The 19,387-nt window shown below is 38.4% G+C and overlaps 1 protein-coding gene across 2 annotated transcripts in view; it reads left to right on the top strand.

Annotated features, from left to right (window-relative positions):
* Positions 1-12,508, top strand: part of UGCG (UDP-glucose ceramide glucosyltransferase) — a 34,259-nt gene extending 21,751 nt beyond the window's left edge. For both annotated transcript variants that reach the window (XM_052777328.1, XM_052777330.1), the window contains exons 3-9: positions 3,440-3,542; positions 4,443-4,544; positions 4,944-5,056; positions 7,343-7,521; positions 7,948-8,034; positions 8,508-8,697; positions 10,062-12,508. In XM_052777328.1, coding sequence (XP_052633288.1) covers positions 3,440-3,542; positions 4,443-4,544; positions 4,944-5,056; positions 7,343-7,521; positions 7,948-8,034; positions 8,508-8,697; positions 10,062-10,232 — 945 coding nt within the window. In that variant the 3' untranslated portion in view covers positions 10,233-12,508. The remainder of the gene's footprint in view (positions 1-3,439; positions 3,543-4,442; positions 4,545-4,943; positions 5,057-7,342; positions 7,522-7,947; positions 8,035-8,507; positions 8,698-10,061) is intronic.
* The last annotated feature ends 6,879 nt before the right edge of the window (positions 12,509-19,387 follow it).

Here is a 19,387-nt window from a genome sequence, read left to right as displayed (position 1 = left end):
TATGACCAAGACTTAGGGATGAAACATACTCTACACTTCACTAAGATTTGTTTAATCATTATTCCAGTATTGTGGTGTTTATATCAGTATCAAACCCTTCAATCTATAAAAGATCACTTGAGAGACCAGACACCCTTCCCAATGAACTACTACTCTGTAACAGATCCTATAAAAGAGAACACTTAACTGATAGCCTGAAACTTTCTGGTGGTTCTTCCTGATGACTCATCTAAAGAAGAATTGCTCAGGGATGAGGTGGTGTACTTCACCAGTTGTTGGTAGGTAGGGTAGTCTCCAAGCCACTTACTGGTGTTGGGAAACATATAGTTAATAAAAGCTTATATTTGCTGTTGAACACTGTTTGACTTTGTAATATAAGTATTAAGTAATGTAAGTGGTAGGTGTGTCAGATGCTGTCCTTGTTCTAAGGAGCTTACAAATTAAAGGAGAAATCTGCAAATTCTTGCTGCATCGTTCACTACTTGGTGTATGCTCCTGTGGATGGAAGAAAGACTGCATTTTCTACTGCATATCTCCTGAATTCTAAAACTTGTAATTTACTTTTAATAAAACTTCTCAATTCTTCTTGAAACTGCTTCTGGCACTGCTGCTTCAGTTATAAAAGGTCAAAGGTATGTGTAAGCTGTACAGTGAGTTTCCTTTGTATATTCTGACTGAGAGCTTTAAACTTACTCCTAAGTAGGCAAGGTAAAACAAACCAAAAAACCCCCACCATTTGGAACTTATTAAAAGTTGGATAGTTCTTCTGTAATGAAGCTTGGAGCCTCTTGAAAAGCTTCAGGCACGAACATCTGAATCCTTTTGACTCAACAAAAGTGCAATAAAAATTAAGTGTGGCCAAGGTAAATTTAAAGTATACTTGAGGCATGCTGTCTATGCCAATACTGCAAGCAGTGCAAAGAAGCTGCAACAATATCTTAAGCTAATTTATTACTATAATGAGCATCAAAACATTATGCAGCTGAAAACATTTGACTACAAATACAATTTGTTTGAGAATTCAGAAAAACAGTTATGCTGGATCTTGCTTTATGAAAGGTAGTCTTGACCCTTATTTCTGATAACGATACCTATGGGTGGCAATCTTAAAAAATTGCTACTCCACACAAATCTGAATTTCAGGTAACAACAGTGACAATCATATTTTTCCCAAGGAGAGTGAAAGTGGTGCTATGAATGGTTCAGTTTACTGGGACATAGATTATATAGTACAAGCAAGATCCTCTGATCCTTCTGTACGGTAACTACAAAAATACTTCATTTGAGATTGACATTGCACCACAAAAATTAGAACAACAGTATTGCCTGGCATTCAAAGTTCAGCTGCCAGGGAAAAATTACTAGGAAAGAATAATCTTAAACTTTTTCCAGTGAAGCTGAGTTCAATCTACAGTGATACTGATTCTCTGATACTCTTCTGTGATACCCCATGTGTGAAATAATCTTGTCTTGCATAGAAGCCAGTTATGCAGCTTCTAAACAGCAGGACTTACATGTAATATTTTTATCAGTGAACAATTCTTACCTACTGTGCATATCGTAATTTTGGCAGAAATCTTTCCATTCATGTTATATCCAAATGAACCTGATTTGTAATGGTTATGTAAATAAGCATCTTTGTATTTCTTCTGTGTTAGTCATACATTTTGTTGTTCTTTGTTACTGCATACAAAGGCCATTTACTATGAATTTTTCTGTTTTCAAATATTGAAATGTCAAAGTTGTTTATTATTTCTGGTTGAATTTCTTGGAGAATATGTATATAGAAGTGTCATTGCAACTGTGGATTGAAGATTAGTTAATTACTAGCAAAAATAGTTGTTCTTTCATGTATTTAATTGGATGAGCAATAAAGAACTGATTTCTTCAGTTGGTAATTTCGACAGTGTTCGTGCTGTTGGGATTGTTCTGTTGTGGCAGAAGGACTTGTCCGCTTAATGAGACAGATCTTTTACCTTTTAAATTCCATTTTCCATGCTGGTAAAATGGTAGGAATCAAATATTGCTTGCTCTTTAGGCAAATTGGCTTTGAGTTTGCATTCTGAGAGGCAGAGATGTGTTTGTCTGATAGTTTGTAGTGTTAGACCAAGTCTTAGCAACTCCCATTTAGTGGTTAATGATTTTAAGTTTCCACAATCTTCTGAATGCAGTTAGTTGTTGGGGGGGGTTGTGTTTAACAATACCATTTTTTTCTTGAAAGGATGTATTTCTTTAACTTAATGTCTTCTGTTGTTCAGTAAGAAGTATTTCATACACGAACATCAGAGATTGTCATCATTAAGCCCACAGGCAGATTTTGAAGTTCAGGTTACTTTTTGCTTAGGTAGTTCACTGAAAATAAAGTTCAGTGATGTGATAGAATAGTATAAGGGAGAATAAGAACTGTTTTGATCACTAGATGGGACTCTTATTTACAACTGCTATATCAAATGAGGTCCAAGAAAATTGTTTTTAATGAGATTGAACTTTTAAATCTTGGACTGTAAAAATGGCTTCTAGGTATCTTGATCAGAAAGTTGCATTTTCTGAATTTTGTTCTTTGGGTTGGAGCTCTCATAACTTCTTGTAATAGTTCAGTAATTTTAACAGGGAGAGAGGAAGGTTATATCAAGTAAGGAATATTCAAGGAATTTGCTGTTAATGCAGAAACAGAAATACCTCCATCAAAGCTTTCAAAGCTGTCTCAAAATGTTGAATGATTCTTCAAATGCTATTTCTTCACCCACTGTCTGTAGCTCACGTAACAAGCGTGTAGCTTGATTGCTGAAACAATTACAGTTTTCCCATACCTCTTGATTTTTTTAATGATTATTCTATTAATGAGGAAAATACATACACATTACATATGCATATACGTGTTCCTGAGCATAGCTTTGTACAGTTAAGTATATGTATACTGGTCTCAGTGGGTTGTCTTCCAACTCTGTTCTGCATATGCATTTACAAAGTAAAGGAAAGGAAGGTGTAGTTCAGAGGTATGCAGTCAAGTGTATCATAACATTATTCCTTTAATGTTTTGTGTGCTGTAATTTTATTTAATATGAGATTGGATTTAAGATTCAGATGTGAACAAAAATGGAAGTGGAAATAAAATTTTTACCTTCTATAACAGGATGTCTTGCTTTATGCCTAATAGAAACCCTTCTGATAACAGGAAAACTGATGTTCCTCAGTACAAGAGTTTATTGGGGTACAGGCTTGGTTCTTTTTTCACAAGTACTTGCTTGTGCATTAAAAAATAGTCTTATTTAGCTGTAAAACAAACCCTTTGGTTTTATTTTTAATTCCATAACAGTGCTCTTTATTTTTTCAGTTTGATACCCTATTTAGCTTTATTCCCTAGACCATATTGATAGTAAGTGTGTGTGTGTGTGTGTGTAAATATACATGTGTGCATATACATTTTTGTTTTTACTAGTATGAAGTACTACTCTGTGTACAAGATCATGATGATCCAGCTATTGATGTCTGCAAAAAGCTCCTTGGCAAATACCCGAATGTTGATGCTAGACTGTTTATAGGTAAGCAGTGCAACTTGAAGGCGGGACTCTTACGTGTAAAATGTTTTTAGGTTTTCAAGTCCATAGATGGTATTCTAAAATAAATAGTTGTCTTGTACAGCCCATGTTGGTTCTGTAGCTTAGTCATCAGTTTGGGGTAAAGCAGTAAGTTTGTAGTCACAATCTGTGACATCAGTCCAAAAAAACTAGGAATAATGATTTGTACAACCTCTCACAACTTTTTTTCTTCTAAATCTGAAACAGCAGTTTAAATTCTGTCTTTAGGCTGAACTGAATCTGCAGGAAGTGACTTGGAGTTGTGGCTGTATTTGAGCTTGAGGTCCTGTGACAATCCTTTTATATCAGCTGAGGCTGTAGGGCTCATTCTTCACTTTACATTTGAATTAGAGGAGGGAAGGTATAGTAGAACTAGGTAGTAGAGTGTAATTTTTTTTCCCTCTGACATGACACAAACTGGACTGTGTCTGTCAGCTGGAAGCAAAAAAGTATGTCTCACTTTATTCTCCTTTTTTATTTTTCTGCTAAAATTACTGTAGAGTATAATGGTCATAACCAGTAGTCTTGAGAAATAAAAGGTAGAGAATATTTGCTTTACAGAATGTAGTAATCAACTTCATAGTTCTACTGCCCTTTTAATTACATTAACCTTGCTGCCCTGCTGTTTTGAGGAATCATTTGAATACTTTTTCCTTTTTAATTCTCTACATAATTGTAGTAAGCTAAAATATAGATGTGAAGGAATACTTAAAATTTAAATCCTTTTCATAAAAGTGGACTTTAAGAATTGATGGGTAAACTTTTACTGTTCTTTAGTTAGTATATCTAAATATTTTGGGTATTGAGTCTGAATTCTGAAAGAACTTTACGCATTATTTAGTGCATGATGTTTGTATTTTTTAGGTGGCAAGAAGGTTGGCATCAACCCCAAGATTAACAACTTAATGCCTGGCTATGAAGTTGCCAAATATGATCTCATATGGATTTGTGATAGTGGAATCAGAGGTAGGTGTGTGTTGTAATGTGCTGACTGTTATATTGCCCTTATTACCTGTAGGCAAGCAGTTGCTGGAGATTATTTTGACGGAGAATACAAGTAGAAGTGAAAGTTAAAAATTTGGAAAAAAATATTTTCATGGTATAAAAATGTTTAATCTCTAATCAAAGGTGAAAATCCCATTTAAAAAAAACCCAAACTGTTCAAACTGTTTCCGTTGTATTTGGTGTTGATCATAGTACTGTTGTTAATCACTATTATTATTATTGTGAAAATTTGTTCCTCCAAAATACTGTGCATCAAGGTATATGTGCTCTTGGTAATAGAATGAGAATTAGTATCTCTGTACAGTAGTCTGCTAATGACAGAATTGCTCAATAAACTGTCTTTTTTCATTTGTCACTTAGTAACACCAGACACTCTGACAGATATGGCCAATCAAATGACTGAAAAAGTAGGCTTGGTCCACGGGCTTCCCTATGTTGCAGACAGACAGGGGTTTGCTGCTACCCTTGAACAGGTGAGTGCAATGTTCATTTTTTCATTTTGGTTTTGGGGGTTTTTTTTTTTGCAAGACCTTGCTGACTGAAAGTTGTATAGTGCCTTTGAATGAAGAAATATTTATTTTCAGCTGCAGTCATCTTCAGATTATCTAGGATAACTTCTAAATGCTCCAAAATTCTACTGTGGTGCTCTGAACATTGATTCAATATTTAAGTTTACAGTGCAAACAATAAAGATTACAAGATGAAAATGATGGATTTTACTTTAAAAATTTATTAAAACTGAAGAGCTCATTCTAATGCTTAGTCAGAAAGCGCCATTAATTCTATTTTGATGTCTGAAAAAGAACACATAAATAGCCATGGCAAGTCAGAGCAAAGTCCAGCTCACACAGTATCTTGTTTCTAGCAAGGGTTATAAGCAGAGCCTTTGAGGAGAGAACACAAGCAAGGCTTATATCCTGTTTTCTTGTAATACTGTCTCAATGTTCCACAATTTTCAGCTGAGAGGCTTCCTGAGCAGGAAATAGACTTGTATACTTACTAATCCTCAATATATTAGTATTTTAGTAAAAACAGATTTCGTACATGAACTTTTCCATTCTTTCTTTGAGTCCATATAGATTTTGAACATCTGTAACTGTCTTTACCAGGAAGTTCCATAGAACTATCTGTTACAGGAACCACCACCTTGTTCACTCTGACTCTTGTTCTTCTGTAGTGCTATTTCATGTGTCCTAATACTTGTGTGGGAAAAGAGAGTGAACAGTTGATTCCTACCCACCATCTTCATATCACTCATTCTGTCCTATTCTCCCCTCTCTTCTTAGTAAGTTCTCTTCTTTAGAATGAAGAGGTTGAGTTTTCTTATTTGTTCCTTGTGTCTCAAGGCATGTAATTTAATCAACTATCTTTTATTCTAAGCTGGCATATGTAAGGCGTTTTGGCCCCAAGGTTGACTAATGTGTGTCAAAGGCAGAAATGTGAGAGATGAAAAGTGCAGTGAAATGCCGTACTCCGTTGCCTGGAGAGAGGGCAGCTTGTGTGATTTTTGTGATACAAAGGTTGAATTTCCTCTTACAAGAGAAGAGCACAAAGCTCTTAGCAGTGCTATGTGCTGAAGTAGCAAGAAGTACAACTCCTGCTTCTATATTCCTGGAAGAGCTTTTTGCTTCTAGATCCAGTACACTGCAAGATGAGCATGCCTTCTCTTGAATGAGTTACTGTATTAGTAAGACCAGTGTGAAGGCCATCTACAGGAAGAATAGCAGTGAGAGGTACTAGCACTTATTCCCACTGTGTCTTCATAGGACACTCCTAGTTTTAAGTTATTGAATCTTGTAAAAAGGCTCGCTTACAATCTGATTCTTTGCTGTTTCTGTTTGCAAGTACATTAAGTAAACGGAATTCCCCTGCTTCTGTACAACAGTATAGTAAGTTTCTGAGAACATGTATGCAGTAGTGCAGTTAATGTTTACAAGAGGAAGGAGACAGCATGTCTGTCAGCTATCACCAAATAATATATTAATCCTAGTGAGTAGTAAGTTACCTAATGATATTTAATATATGTATTCCCTGAGAACAACCTCAATAAATTAGAAGTTAAATACCAAATGAAATATGGTAGTTTAATGTGTGGATTTAAAAACCGCTTATGGATTTGTAGAAACACAGCCAATATTACTACTAGATTTCTCAGATTTGGTGGTAGACTAGATTTCTTAGACTGGCAGTAAAGATCTTTCCAAATGTACCATCATAATTGGCCATGTCTAGCACTCATAGAATCATAGAATCATTTAGGTTGGAAAAGACCTTCAAGATCGAGTCCAACCATCATCCATACCCACTAAACCATGTTCTGGAGTGCCTTGTCTATGCACTTTTTGAATACCTCCAGGGAAGGTGACTCAACCACTACCCCTGGGCAGCCTATTCCAATGTCTGACAACCCTTTCAGTAAAGAAATTTTTCCTAATATCCAACCTAAACCTCCCTTGCTGCAACTTGAGGCCATTTCCTCTTGTCCTATCTCCAGCCACCTGACAGAAGAGACCAGCACCCACCTCACTACGACCCCCCCTTCAGGTAGTTTTAGAGAGCGATAAGGTCTCCTCTCAGCCTCCTTTTCTCCAGACTAAACAGCCCCAGTTCCCTCAGCCACTCCTCATAACTTATGCTCCAGGCCCCTCACCAACTTGGTTGCCCTTTCCCCTCCAAACATTCTTGCAGAAAAAGTTGTCAGTGAGTAGTACTTGCATAAATACATAGAGAGTTTCAAAAGCCTTACCTTGTTTTGGCAGGTTTATTTTGGAACTTCACATCCAAGGTCATATATTTCAGCCAACTTAACTGGCTTTAAGTGTGTAACAGGAATGTCATGCTTGATGAGGAAGGATGTCTTGGACCAGGCTGGAGGACTGATAGCTTTTGCACAATATATTGCTGAAGATTACTTTATGGCCAAAGCTATAGCTGACCGGTAAGATGACTCTGAAGTAAGCTTATTGCTTTAAGTGCAGTTTAAATCATTTCTTAAACACATGGTATATACTATAAGCATACATGTTCAGGTCAGCTTCACATGCTTAAGTAGACATGCTTATGATGTGTGCTTTGTCCTATCAATATAGTCTTTTAGAAATAATTAAGCCATATCATTGTCAATTCCTTTAGAAAAAAGTTTGAGAACTTGGTTTAAGTATTATTCAAGTGGTATTTGCTTTCTTGCAATGATGAGACTTGATAAAATACATTTAACTTTTTTGTTTATACCCATTGTATTAACATGGCACATAATGCCAGAGAAACTTTTCAAGCCTAATAAAATTTTGGGGTGTTTGTTCTCTAATTGTTTTTTGCATCTCTTATTTGCACATTTTTTATAATAATAAAATTCATTTTTCAGGGGCTGGAAATTTGCGATGGCCACACAAGTTGCAATGCAAAACTCTGGTTCATATTCTATTTCTCAGTTTCAGTCCAGAATGATCAGGTAAAACTTTAATTTTTAGTTCCTTTCCCACCCACCCCTGTCACCTGCTTCTGATGTGGATAACCTGATAATGAGAGGGAATACAGTTTTCCAAGCTAATTTATCTAATGTCCAGAGTTCTGAAGTTCCAGTGAACAGCTTGATGCATGCTTCTTATTAGTGTTGGGACAGAGGCACTGACTTTAGACAGAAGTATGACTGATGCAAGTATAGAAAAAGCCCCCCCCCCCCCAAACAAAAAACAAACAAAAAACCCAAAAACCCCAAAACCCAAACCCCCTTTGTACCTTTTAAATGCTATGTGCAGTATCTTTGAAAGGGAGAATTTTTGCAGTATTTTTTTTTGTTGTAAATTAAATGAGATTAAACTAACATTGTCAGAAACGACCATGACAGCTCATCATTTGATGAGGTGGGAGAGGAGGATATAAAGAATAATGCATAGTCAGAACTGATTTGATTGTCTTTTCTAGGTGGGCCAAACTGCGAATTAATATGTTGCCTGCCACAATAATTTGTGAGCCAATCTCGGAGTGCTTTGTTGCCAGTCTAGTTATTGGATGGGCAGCTCATCATGTGTTTAGATGGGATATAATGGTATTTTTCATGTGTCACTGCTTGGCATGGTTTATATTTGACTACATTCAACTAAAAGGTGTTCAGGTATGTAGCCTTATTTTCTTTGGAGGTTATAAAAGTTATTAGTGCTATCTACGTCAGCAAAAAGCTAAGCCTAATTGTAACAACGAAATAATTCTCTTGACATCAAGGAAATAATAGGTTAAATCCTGTTATTTCTCAGTCTTCCAGCTTCAGTTATAGTAGGACAAAAAGGAGTAAATGTGCTTGGTCGTAACTTTGTTTTCTATATGCACCTGCCCCTGCCTAGGCTCTGAAAGTTTGCATATCTGTCCCCTTAATCTTCATGTTTCCAGTCTGCTCTGCCTAGGCATGTCCAGAAACTTTAAGCTTTTTTAACAGTACAAGAACAGTAGCTTTGTGGGATTTTGGTTTTTTCTTTTATCATAGTTGTCACTTTGTCTTGTATTTATTGAGGTGTATATGTACTCTTAAGTACATTTTTCACTCTATTTTGGAAATAATGGACTTACAGGACAGCTGTAGCCTACTTCTAAAAATAAAGTCTTCCCATCACTAGCAGTAAGGTTTCAAAACTTTTAATATAGAAAAATGTCACAAATCAGAACAGCATTTGTTCTTCTAGTGCTGTAGGAACTACTTAGATGACTTTCTGCTGTGAGCATATTCCATCCAAATCTGTTCCATAAGTACTTGTGTATTCAAACTTCTCAAATAGTTCTCATCATACTGAAAAATATTCTTTTGGTAGACTTAACATGTACTGAAAATTAAAAAAAAAACCCAAAGTTAGGCCTTGTGTTGATTCTGTAGGAGCCCAGGAGGTCAGTTCAACAGTCACCTTTCTGATCAGTCTTCTCACAATGCACAGCATGTAAAAGAGCTTTGTGCCTATTCCTCCTCTTCTGAAGCCTCTTTGATTTCCAGCTCTGCATGTAGCTGGAAATTCTCAAAGGAGCAGAAAATTTAGAGAGGCTGTAAGCTTTTTCCTTAGTCCTGCTTTTCCTATGTAATAGGCCAAAGGCTTGCTTACTTGAATTTTACTCCTCTGGGAATGTGCAGGAGTGTTCTGTCTAGATGATGTTCTTCTGGGGTCTGTGGTAAAAACCCGTTGTCTGCTTGAACACAGTTTTACCAAGCTTCAAAAAGAAGCAAATCAAATTGTCACGCTTTTCCTTGCCTTTTACTCTACATACAAGTCTCTTTTTTCAAACCTTCTGGGTCATTCTGCCAAACTCCTCATGTTTAATATGGGTAATCATATCTTGAACAGGAAAATGTTCTTGGCTTATAAAAAATGTTATTGATATGCAAATCTGTATAATAAGCTTTATAATAGATTTATCTGTAACACAAATGTTTTAAGTTACTTCAAAATTCCTTTTAAATAATCAGTATGTTTAAATACTTGTTTTTTATATTCCCAGGGTGGTGCTCTGTGTTTTTCAAAACTTGATTATGCAGTAGCTTGGTTCATCAGAGAATCCATGACAATTTATATTTTTCTATCTGCTTTGTGGGACCCCACTATTAGCTGGAGGACAGGACGCTACAGATTACGGTGTGGAGGCACTGCAGAAGAAATTCTTGATGTATAGCCACAGCTTTGTAACTGTGAATGTCAAAAAGAAAAAGGGGGAGGAAAAGTATTATAAATTGTTTATAGAAATACTTTCAAGAAGATCTACCTTCAGTAGTTTTATTACTTGTATGTTTTGGTATCGGTTCTTTAATTTATTTTTGCATGGCACTTGCATCTGTGAAAATACATCTGTAGTCTTGGCCAAATGGTACCTTGCTCCTATGTACAAATAGAAATGAAGAGAGTTGGTCCTGACATCTACTTCTTATAGGAATGCTCTGCAGTGAACTCTGGAAAAAAAAAAAAGTATCCTCCTGGATATGAACAGCTTCTTACTCCATGGTGTGCTAGCCTAGCAAATCCAGGATTCACATAGCTATTTTCCAGCTGGATTATACAAGGCTGTACCTAGTAAAATCACAGAAGTACAGCTCATTTCTGTTTTATCCCACTAAATTGAGCTAGTAACAGGACCTTGGGAAAGAAGCTCTTAAATGCTTTATGCCTACCTCTTGCAGTTGCTGCAGAACAAAATGAATGGAAAGGTAAAAATGCTTTGCAAAAACAAACTAAAGTAAAGCTGGAGTCTTGTGTTTATATGTGTATATGAAATGCTTTAGTCATTGCAATGAACCAAAAGTGGACTGAGTTTGACAGAATGAGTTGGAAGGAATTACTGGTCAGGCATGTATCATGGGCATCTTTTGGCCAACGCTGATCTGGTTCTGTCTTGAACCTTGTTAAGCACTGTGCTGTAACTAGCCAAGCTGGTCCCCTTCAATATTTCCATCCTTTTTTAAGGGGTGTTTGTTTTTCCCTGTGAGTGAATGCTTTGATGGGGAGGGCGGGGGGAGAGTGTGTGTGGGGGGGGACATAGTAGGGGGTAGAAGGGAGCAGAAATACATTTCAGAAACATTTCACACATGAGCTATTTTCTTACACAATGTCTTAAGAATGTAATTTCATGATGCAGGTATTTAATATCTTTTTATAGTGAACATACATACCTATACTAGTCATAATTAAGTATTCAATTGCAGTAGATATTATGAATATATTAAAGGGCCGGGTGAGTTTGCTGTTACTGATTAAAATTGTAATCTTAATTTAAATATCAAACTAAGTCTACTCTTGGCTTTTTGCCTTCTACTGTTAGTCTAGCCTTTAAATTGGACTTTTGTATTCCAGTGGTATGACTAAAAGGACTAGATTATAATGCATGCCGTGTTTTACTTCCCTCTGCTCCCTGTAGCTTGGTTTCCAACCTCATTGGGAGACCTCCTAATTTGTGGTGAACTGGACTGTTTTCTTTGAACACTTTTTAATTAAAAAAACACAGCAAAGCTAGAGAGGGATGTTGCATAAGCCTTTTGTTTTCATAATTGTATTTATGCTGCTTTACTTACGGAATAGCATATTGTCACCATGAACGTAAGCTGCTAATTAAAAGGCTAATGCCAACAAAGCAGCTTTAAAAGTTGGATGATAACGTGTAGCATATTAGCAATAATGACATGTATTTATAAAAATTGACATTTTTACCTTACTGAGCCAATCCCTTACCTGTCATATGCTACACAAGTGTAATGTGTATGTATGTGTCATAAAACATACTCTGGGCCAAAATGTTTCATCCACCTTAATATCTCTTTTGCCTTATGGTACCATGGAACTCTTAATTGGTGTTTCTGTATGAACAAAGGCTTTTGATGCATGCTTCATTCTTTTCATGTGAATCAGGAAGAAGTGCTTTTCCTGAGGAAAGTTGCACACTGAAAGCTAGTCTAGTTGTGACCCACAAAAACATTCTGGTTTTAGTGTAGTTTTTTACATAGTTGAATTTTGCTGACAATGTTTGTATCTTCGTTTGTTTCATGAAGTTTGATGCCATTCATTGCACTGCTAAAGTGAAGCTTAGCTTGCAACTTAGCTTTATGCTGATTTCTATGCAGGCAATGGAACAGAACCAAAAATAAAAGGCTGAACAGACTTTATTTTTAAAAAAATTAGGTGGGGATAATTGTTTAACAGGTGCTTTTGTATTAGTAGAGCCATCTTTGGTCATGAAAAATAAAGCTTCATTTAAGCAAACAGTTTCATTTGGGATTGTTCGGTTGATTATGAAATGGAAACCAACACTGTCAAATCTTGTAGAAGATGCTGCAACAGAACTTCTAAAAGTTAAAAATGGGTAATGTAAAGTTGTGTTGATCTACAGATGTGTAGAATATACCATGTTTATTTAAAAGTGTCTTGTTTTTTCTCTTATTTAAAAATAAATTTTGAATACAACCTGTTTGGAATTTGCCCTTTGTTCAATGATGCTGTAACATGACAGCTTTAATTATGGCAGTTTTGATAAGTTTGATTTCTGATTAATCTTCATAGCAATAAATGGATGTGCCTTTCTTTTGAGGTTTTTTACACCTGGACACATCTGGTTTGGATTCTATATTTTGCTGTAATTAATTCACATGTACCTAAATCTGATTTTGAGTTATCCTTAGTTTCTTAGAATAATTTCAGTATATAAAAACCTTACAACTGAACAGGTAGTTCCCTGGCTATTGTAACTAGTCAGCCTAGATTCATATTTTAGAGTTGGATATCTTTGCCACAAACCACATTGAAATTGTGGAGTAGTGTTGATAGCTTTTGCTTTGAGGTACTTTACCAAGAAAGCACTCTATGCTTCCTCTGTCGTCTGACTTGGCTTTTTCTTATCTCTTCCCTAACACTTAACTGAGGTTTTCATGTGAAAATAAGAGACTGTGTGTATGATAGAGTTGTTGGAATCTGGGAGGCATGGCAGAAACAAACACCACTGGAATCACTTGAAAACTAATTATAGAAACTTAAATATTCCTGAGTGTAATTTGTGCTCAGTACTTTTGCAGCCACACAGCACAACACCTAATTCCCCTTTCCTGAGTCCTTTTATTATTTTCCTGCCTATTATTAAATAATGTTTTGATTTTATTCTGTGCTTTCAAATGAAATCTTTCCCTCTTGAATTCCTTTCATTGCCACTCTTCTGTCTCCTGACACTGCTGACTACCTGCACTTCCTCTGTCTGTTTTGTCAGCTGGAAAAGTTTGTCTCCTCCTAACCACCTGCTTTTGTGTATCACTTCTGAAAGCTGTTCCATTCATCTTAAAGGCTTCTTTTAATCCTCACACCTAACTTCTGATCATCTAATTTTAAGGTGGGTTTGAGCTCCTGGTATTCCTGGGTTAACTGGTCCCCCAAGAGCTGTGACACTAATTCTGGCTATTGAGGCTAAGGAAACCTGAAGTTTTGTATGGCAATAGATAAACTTTTTACAGTTACACAAAGTGACTTCAGCCTAAATAGTCTCCAGGCTTGTCTAAATAATAACACTTAGAAGATGGCAGTGTATTGAATGGCAATAATTTCAAACTTAACCCAGCTTTTTGGGTCTGAGAATGCATAAGCTGATGTTTCTAACTAATTGATTATACTGCATGGGTTTACTACTTTCATATTCGGAGTGAATGTACAACTTTATTTAAAAGTATTTTCTCAGCTCTTCAAACGAACTAAATTCCATGACTGATCTGCCCCATAACAGTGAGTGCTGCATATCTGGGCAGATGAGAACTTCCCCCAGGGAAGTCATCTTCACCTTCATGCTGGATTTGGAGAAGGCATGTATGATTCCTACCTCAGTGTTTTAGGACTGCACTGTAACTCAAATCAGTGATCTGGGATGTGCTTTTACCAAAAAAAAACCCCCAAAACCCAAACCAACAAAGAACCCCACCCAAAACCAAGCAACCCCACAAACAATACACAACCCCCAAGACCCCTCAGGACAAAACCCCACTGGCTTTGTGTATCCTGTAGATCCTGAGCGCTTGAAGTCAGACTACTTTCAAGGTTGTTACCTCTTCTGCATTGCACAAATAAATTTCCATTGCCAGCTATCAGACAATTGAGAATAAGTGATAATTCTTATGGTTAAATTCCCCACATTCAGCTTTCACTCCTTATTTGTCTGGTCCTTAGAGTTTGAACCTTTCAGTAAGGAAGCCAAGTTTAGTGAAGCACTTCAGGCCAGTTTAGCCACTTCCATGTTTGTGTTAAAGAGTCTGGTTACCTGTTCCATGTAGAAAGTTGCTGTTGACTATATTGCAAATCTTTGAAAATGTGTCTTTTTTTTGTAGCAGTTTCTGCTGACAGCTGCCTCTGTTTTCAGTTGGAAGTCTACTTGCAGATCAATGCCCAGTTCTCCCTTCAAATCCATCATGTTCAACTACAAGCAAACCAGCCAGTCTCGTGGATCCTAAGGCTTTGTGAATGTTCAGCTGTAACCTTGCAAGGTTATGTCCTGTGTGTTTCCTTTTCAAAAGCAGTTTTAGGTTAGTGTCTTGTAAAAACGTTCTTCTAACTATGCTGAAGCCCTGCAATCTGTATATGGAAAGAAGTGTGTCTAACTAGCTTTTCAGTGGAAGATGCTTGTGATGCTTGTCTTCACACTTAGCTTAGGTTACAATAACTAATCAGCTTACTCTTGTAAACCAAGAGACTGTTAAAAAAAAAAAAAAAGTAAAGTAGTATTTCTAATTCTCTCCAGCACAGCTTTTGGAATGCCTTATTTCTTAAATTCTCATCAGCTCAAGAGTAGCCTGCTGCTTATGCGTGGCTCATGATTCTGGGGAGAATATGCTTCCTCTTATTGATCTTAATCGGCTCAAAGTATTTTTGCCTAAATGTTGGTGTGTCTGTAGATGATCAATTAAGAGGTGCAAACCAGACAGCTCAACATGGAAGTTTGTAGATTGCTGCTTGTTTCTGTCTCATCCCTCCACACACATCCCCACAGCTCTTTTTCCCTGTTGCTGACAGGAAGGAAGGGCCTCAGCCAAACCCATGTGCCAGCTGGAATTAATGGCCATTTTATATGCGGCCAGCTTGTGGGTGAATGGGAGAGGTCAGGCTCATGTGTCTGTGCAGGAAGCCAGTAAGCTCACTGGGAGCATGAAACAGGAGCTGTCAAAAGAAATCTCTTCACTGGGCTTTGACATGAAGTGAGTTATTGTTCTTGACTTGGCTTTGCATCCTCTGGGCCTGTGTTAAACTTAGATCTGCTCAGGGTTGCAGTGAGCTCAAATGAATCTAAAGCTCTGCTAGTCTTCCCCCCTGCCCTCAACTATGGTGAGTAGCTTTTCCTCTTTTAAGGCTTGCCTGTTGCCTGAAAGACACTATTTTTATGTATTCAACAGTAACTTACTTTTGGTGGCAATGGGTCCTTCCGTTCTCTGATACCAAATGTTGGGGGAGGTGCTGGGACAACAGAAGACCTGTACAGTACACATATAAAATGCAGTAACACATTCAAAAGTGACCCCCTAGCACCACGGAAATGAGAAAATATGGAGAAACTATGAAGCCTTTGGGGGATTCTGTCAGTGTATATAATTAAGTTTATTTTTTGTACTTGCACATACATACAATTATATATATGAATTTATGTGCATACATTTTTATATATGAACTTATATATATAATTATATAGGTACTAATATCAAAATAAAACCTTGCAAGAAGCCTTGAATTTGACAAGCCTGTTCTTTTCTGTACATGGACCAGACAGGTGAAATAATGTTCTTCTAATACAAAAAGCCAGCAGCTCAGAGTTAAATAAATCATGAACCACTGGGGCTAGTATCCAGTTTCATTTCATCTCTCAGTAAGCAGACAGAGGAAAACTCAAAAAAAGAGGGTTTTTTTCTGGTCTGATTACTTACAAGCTTGAATAATGTTTTATTCGTCTAGCCTTTTGGGTCATCTTAGTAACGCCCCACTGAGTGAGAATTCAGAGAGACTGCTTCCTTAGTTGGCAGCCCCCCAAAATCTGAGCAAGGCAAGGCACATACTTTTGTTACTTGCCTCCTTTCTGTTCAGTTTCACTGGCTTCTCCTCTTCCCTCTTGGGACAACTGTTTTGTCCCTGAAGTTCTTTATAAAAGGAGTTTTCCCCTAGGACAGAAATGTGCGGGAAGGAGAAAGAACAGAAAGAGCGACAGAACTGTAGTGAATGCAGTGTTAAGTGTGTCTGTGACTAATGCTCCAGAGTGAACGAGTACAGGCAAATGTGGGTGCTTTTGCAACAGGGGTAATAAGGAAGAATAACACCGAGGTGAAACCTTAGAAACGTTGTTAAGGGTTCTTGGTTAGAGAGAGGCTGAGACCTCCGAGATGTTCCTCAAGGGTAGCTCTCTAGAATAAGCCTGTTTCCTTTGAATTATATGGGGCTTTCAGCAAGATGTGTTTTATGGTTATGTCGTGTGGCTGGCAAAGGAGAAAAGCAAGACAGCAGGACTTGCTGCCCACCCTGCAGCTGAGAAGTGAGACATGCAAACTTGCAGCTGTTGTCTTCTGGTTACAGACCCCTCGGAGACCTTCTCATTTTGATTCCCCATGTCTTGGAGCATTCAGTTGCATGCAGGCTCCTGCAGATGACTTGTAGGATAAGGATGGCTTGTCACTGTTGGCTAAGTGGGGAGGAAGCTACAGCTGGAGCAGGCAGATCTGGACCTTCCCAAGTTTGGAGTGTCTGCAGCCACGGGCTTTATTTGAGATGACAATGTCTTGAAATTGCTGCTGGTGGATTTTCCTACCATGAAGGGTCCCTGCCAATGCTGTGGGACCTGGGGAGTCCATCTGTCTAAAGCAGACTGTATCAGGGAGGCAGATGGGAGCTGACAGATGTTAGAAGGAGTGTTGTCCTCCTGGGAGTACAACCTGTCTAACCCTGGTGGTATGGACTAGGAACCCTCTTACTTTCAGATACTAGAACAGCACAGAGTTAAAATGTTCATGTGTTTCAGGCAACCTCCTGCAATTTTGATGATAATTAAGCAGACATGTAGCATGTGGTCAACAATGACTGCGTGTGAACGTAAGTGTATCTTGCGGACTGACGCAAACAACGCTCTCTTCATAATGCGTCAGCTATATGCTAACTCTGCTAGGAGTGAACAGTCATATTTGACATGCAGTGGTACTTTCATAAAGACAGTCTTTGTGCAGCCAGAATACAACTGCATAATATTTTCATGCTTTGCTTGTCAAACCAATTGCTTTTGTATGTAGCAGGTGATGGCTAGAGAGATGATTTCATTTCGCTTAAAGCCATAGCTGAATTGAGCACTAGAAGTAAAATTTGGCATTTGCAGTGCTCTGTTCTATGATTAACAGAGAAGCTGGTGCATTTCTGCCTCAGGCAGTCTGTTGCTGTGGACCTATTCTTTATCAACTACATGAAGTACTAAAACGAAGTCCATAAAGCAGGAAAGACTGCAGTTGTGCACAGGGTCTGTCTCAAGGCTGGTTTTCACAGATTCTCAGCAAAGTAGCCTAAGCCCAGCAGCAGTTATGCCCCAGAGGCCATGTACCCCTAGAGCTGTTCAAAGTCAGAGCACTACAGGTATCCAGGGGAAATTGCCTTTCAAATGGCTGGTACAGGTGGTGATAGCTGTTTTGCAGGACCACAGAGGCCAGTTTGCTGGCCACAAAATTATGCCACTTTGCACTGCATGAGCAGCATTTCCTGCTGTTGCGTGAAGTCTAAACACAGATCACATTCTAAAGGAAAGTATCTTACAGACTGAAGGAGACTCTTTTTACTAACCCCTTTCCTCCACCTCCAACACCCAGTAGCTTTCCCCTCTAAAAAAATGTTGTGGAATTAGTCAATTTATTACTCCCAACATCACATTGTTGTTTTACCTCCTCTTGGCTGTGAATTGTTTTGAGCTTCTCGCTCCCCAGGAAGTTGATGTTGTCATCATAAATAGGCTGGACGCATTTTTTCTTCCTTTTTTCAGACTGCCAGAGGTAGCAAGTGTCTGAAGGGACTGAAGCTCCGCTGTTTCTTTGCTTCGCACCAGAACTTTCCTGCTGTGTGCCTTCACCTGGTATGCACTGCAGCCACTTCTGATGTCTGCTGCATCTGTGACAACCATTTGCTCCTATTGCAACACTGCAATTGGTGGACTAATGCGTTACACCTAAGCAAAGGAAAATGACCACCTCCTCTCTTCTCTTAGCAATGGTTGAAAATCAGAGGGCACTAAAGCGCGCACTCGAGTCCTGGTTGCTGAACATTATCTCCATGTACCACAGTGTGCAGGTGGTGTAAGTCTGACACAGCTGATGCTCGGCAGTCCCTTGCTGGGAACTGGTTCCTGCCAAGGTGGCAATAGAAAAAGGAAAAAAAAGCCGTCGCTTAGCATTTATTCAGAGATAAATAGGTTGTTTGGAGAGTCTCACTGTAGTATTTCCGTGAAAGGCAGTCCTTGCTACCCATCTACTCAGCAATGTTTCAGGTTCCTGGACTTTTCTCCATACTTGCTGAAACCTGTTGTTTTGGGGGAGAAAGGTGCATCACTACCAACTTGAGTTGGATCAGATTGACTAAATCACAGCCATCCTTTTTCCTCTGTCTGCCCAGTTGATAGATCCTTAAACTTTTTTTCCTGGATGGTATGTTGAACTCTTTTTGTGACAGGCTGACTTTGCTTAGTTACTTTCTGTGTGTCCTTTAGAAGTACTCTACAGATGTCCGCAAGCCCATAGGCAATGAATCAGAGGACACCAGTCTAAGAAAACTTTGTGTGACAAAGAAATTTCTACTCCCCACCAGAGGGGGTCCATGCTGCCTTAGGGATCCTGTTGGTAAAACAGAACTGGATTCTTCAGTGGAAGATAGATAATCACTGCTGCTGCAAACAGCATCAAATAGCCCACCGTGAGCGTCCTTGTAGCACAGGACCTTCTTGCTCCCTTGCCCATCCAAGAACAGATGTATGTGCTGCTGTCAGGGAGCTGCAGTGCAGTTCTCCCCACAAAGAATTAGGCGTGAATCTTGGACTTGCAGAGTAGCTGAGGTTGGAAGGGACCTCCAGAGACCTAGTCCAGCCCCCCTGCTCAAAGCAGGGTCAGCTAGAGCAGGTTGCTCAGGACTGTGTCCAGTTGGGTTTTGAGCATCTCCAAGGATGGAGACTCCACAAACTCTCTGGGCAACCCGTTCAGCCACTCTCATAGCAAAGTGTTTCCTGTTGTTCAGAGGCAATTTCCTTTATTTCAGTTTGTGCCCATTGCCTCTGGTCCTGTCACTGGACACTACAGAGAAAAATCTGGCTCC

Source organism: Harpia harpyja, chromosome Z, assembly GCF_026419915.1.
Source record: "Harpia harpyja isolate bHarHar1 chromosome Z, bHarHar1 primary haplotype, whole genome shotgun sequence".
NCBI lineage: Eukaryota > Metazoa > Chordata > Aves > Accipitriformes > Accipitridae > Harpia > Harpia harpyja.
Note: the sequence above shows the minus strand (reverse complement) of the source record. Positions and strands in the feature narration are given on the sequence as shown.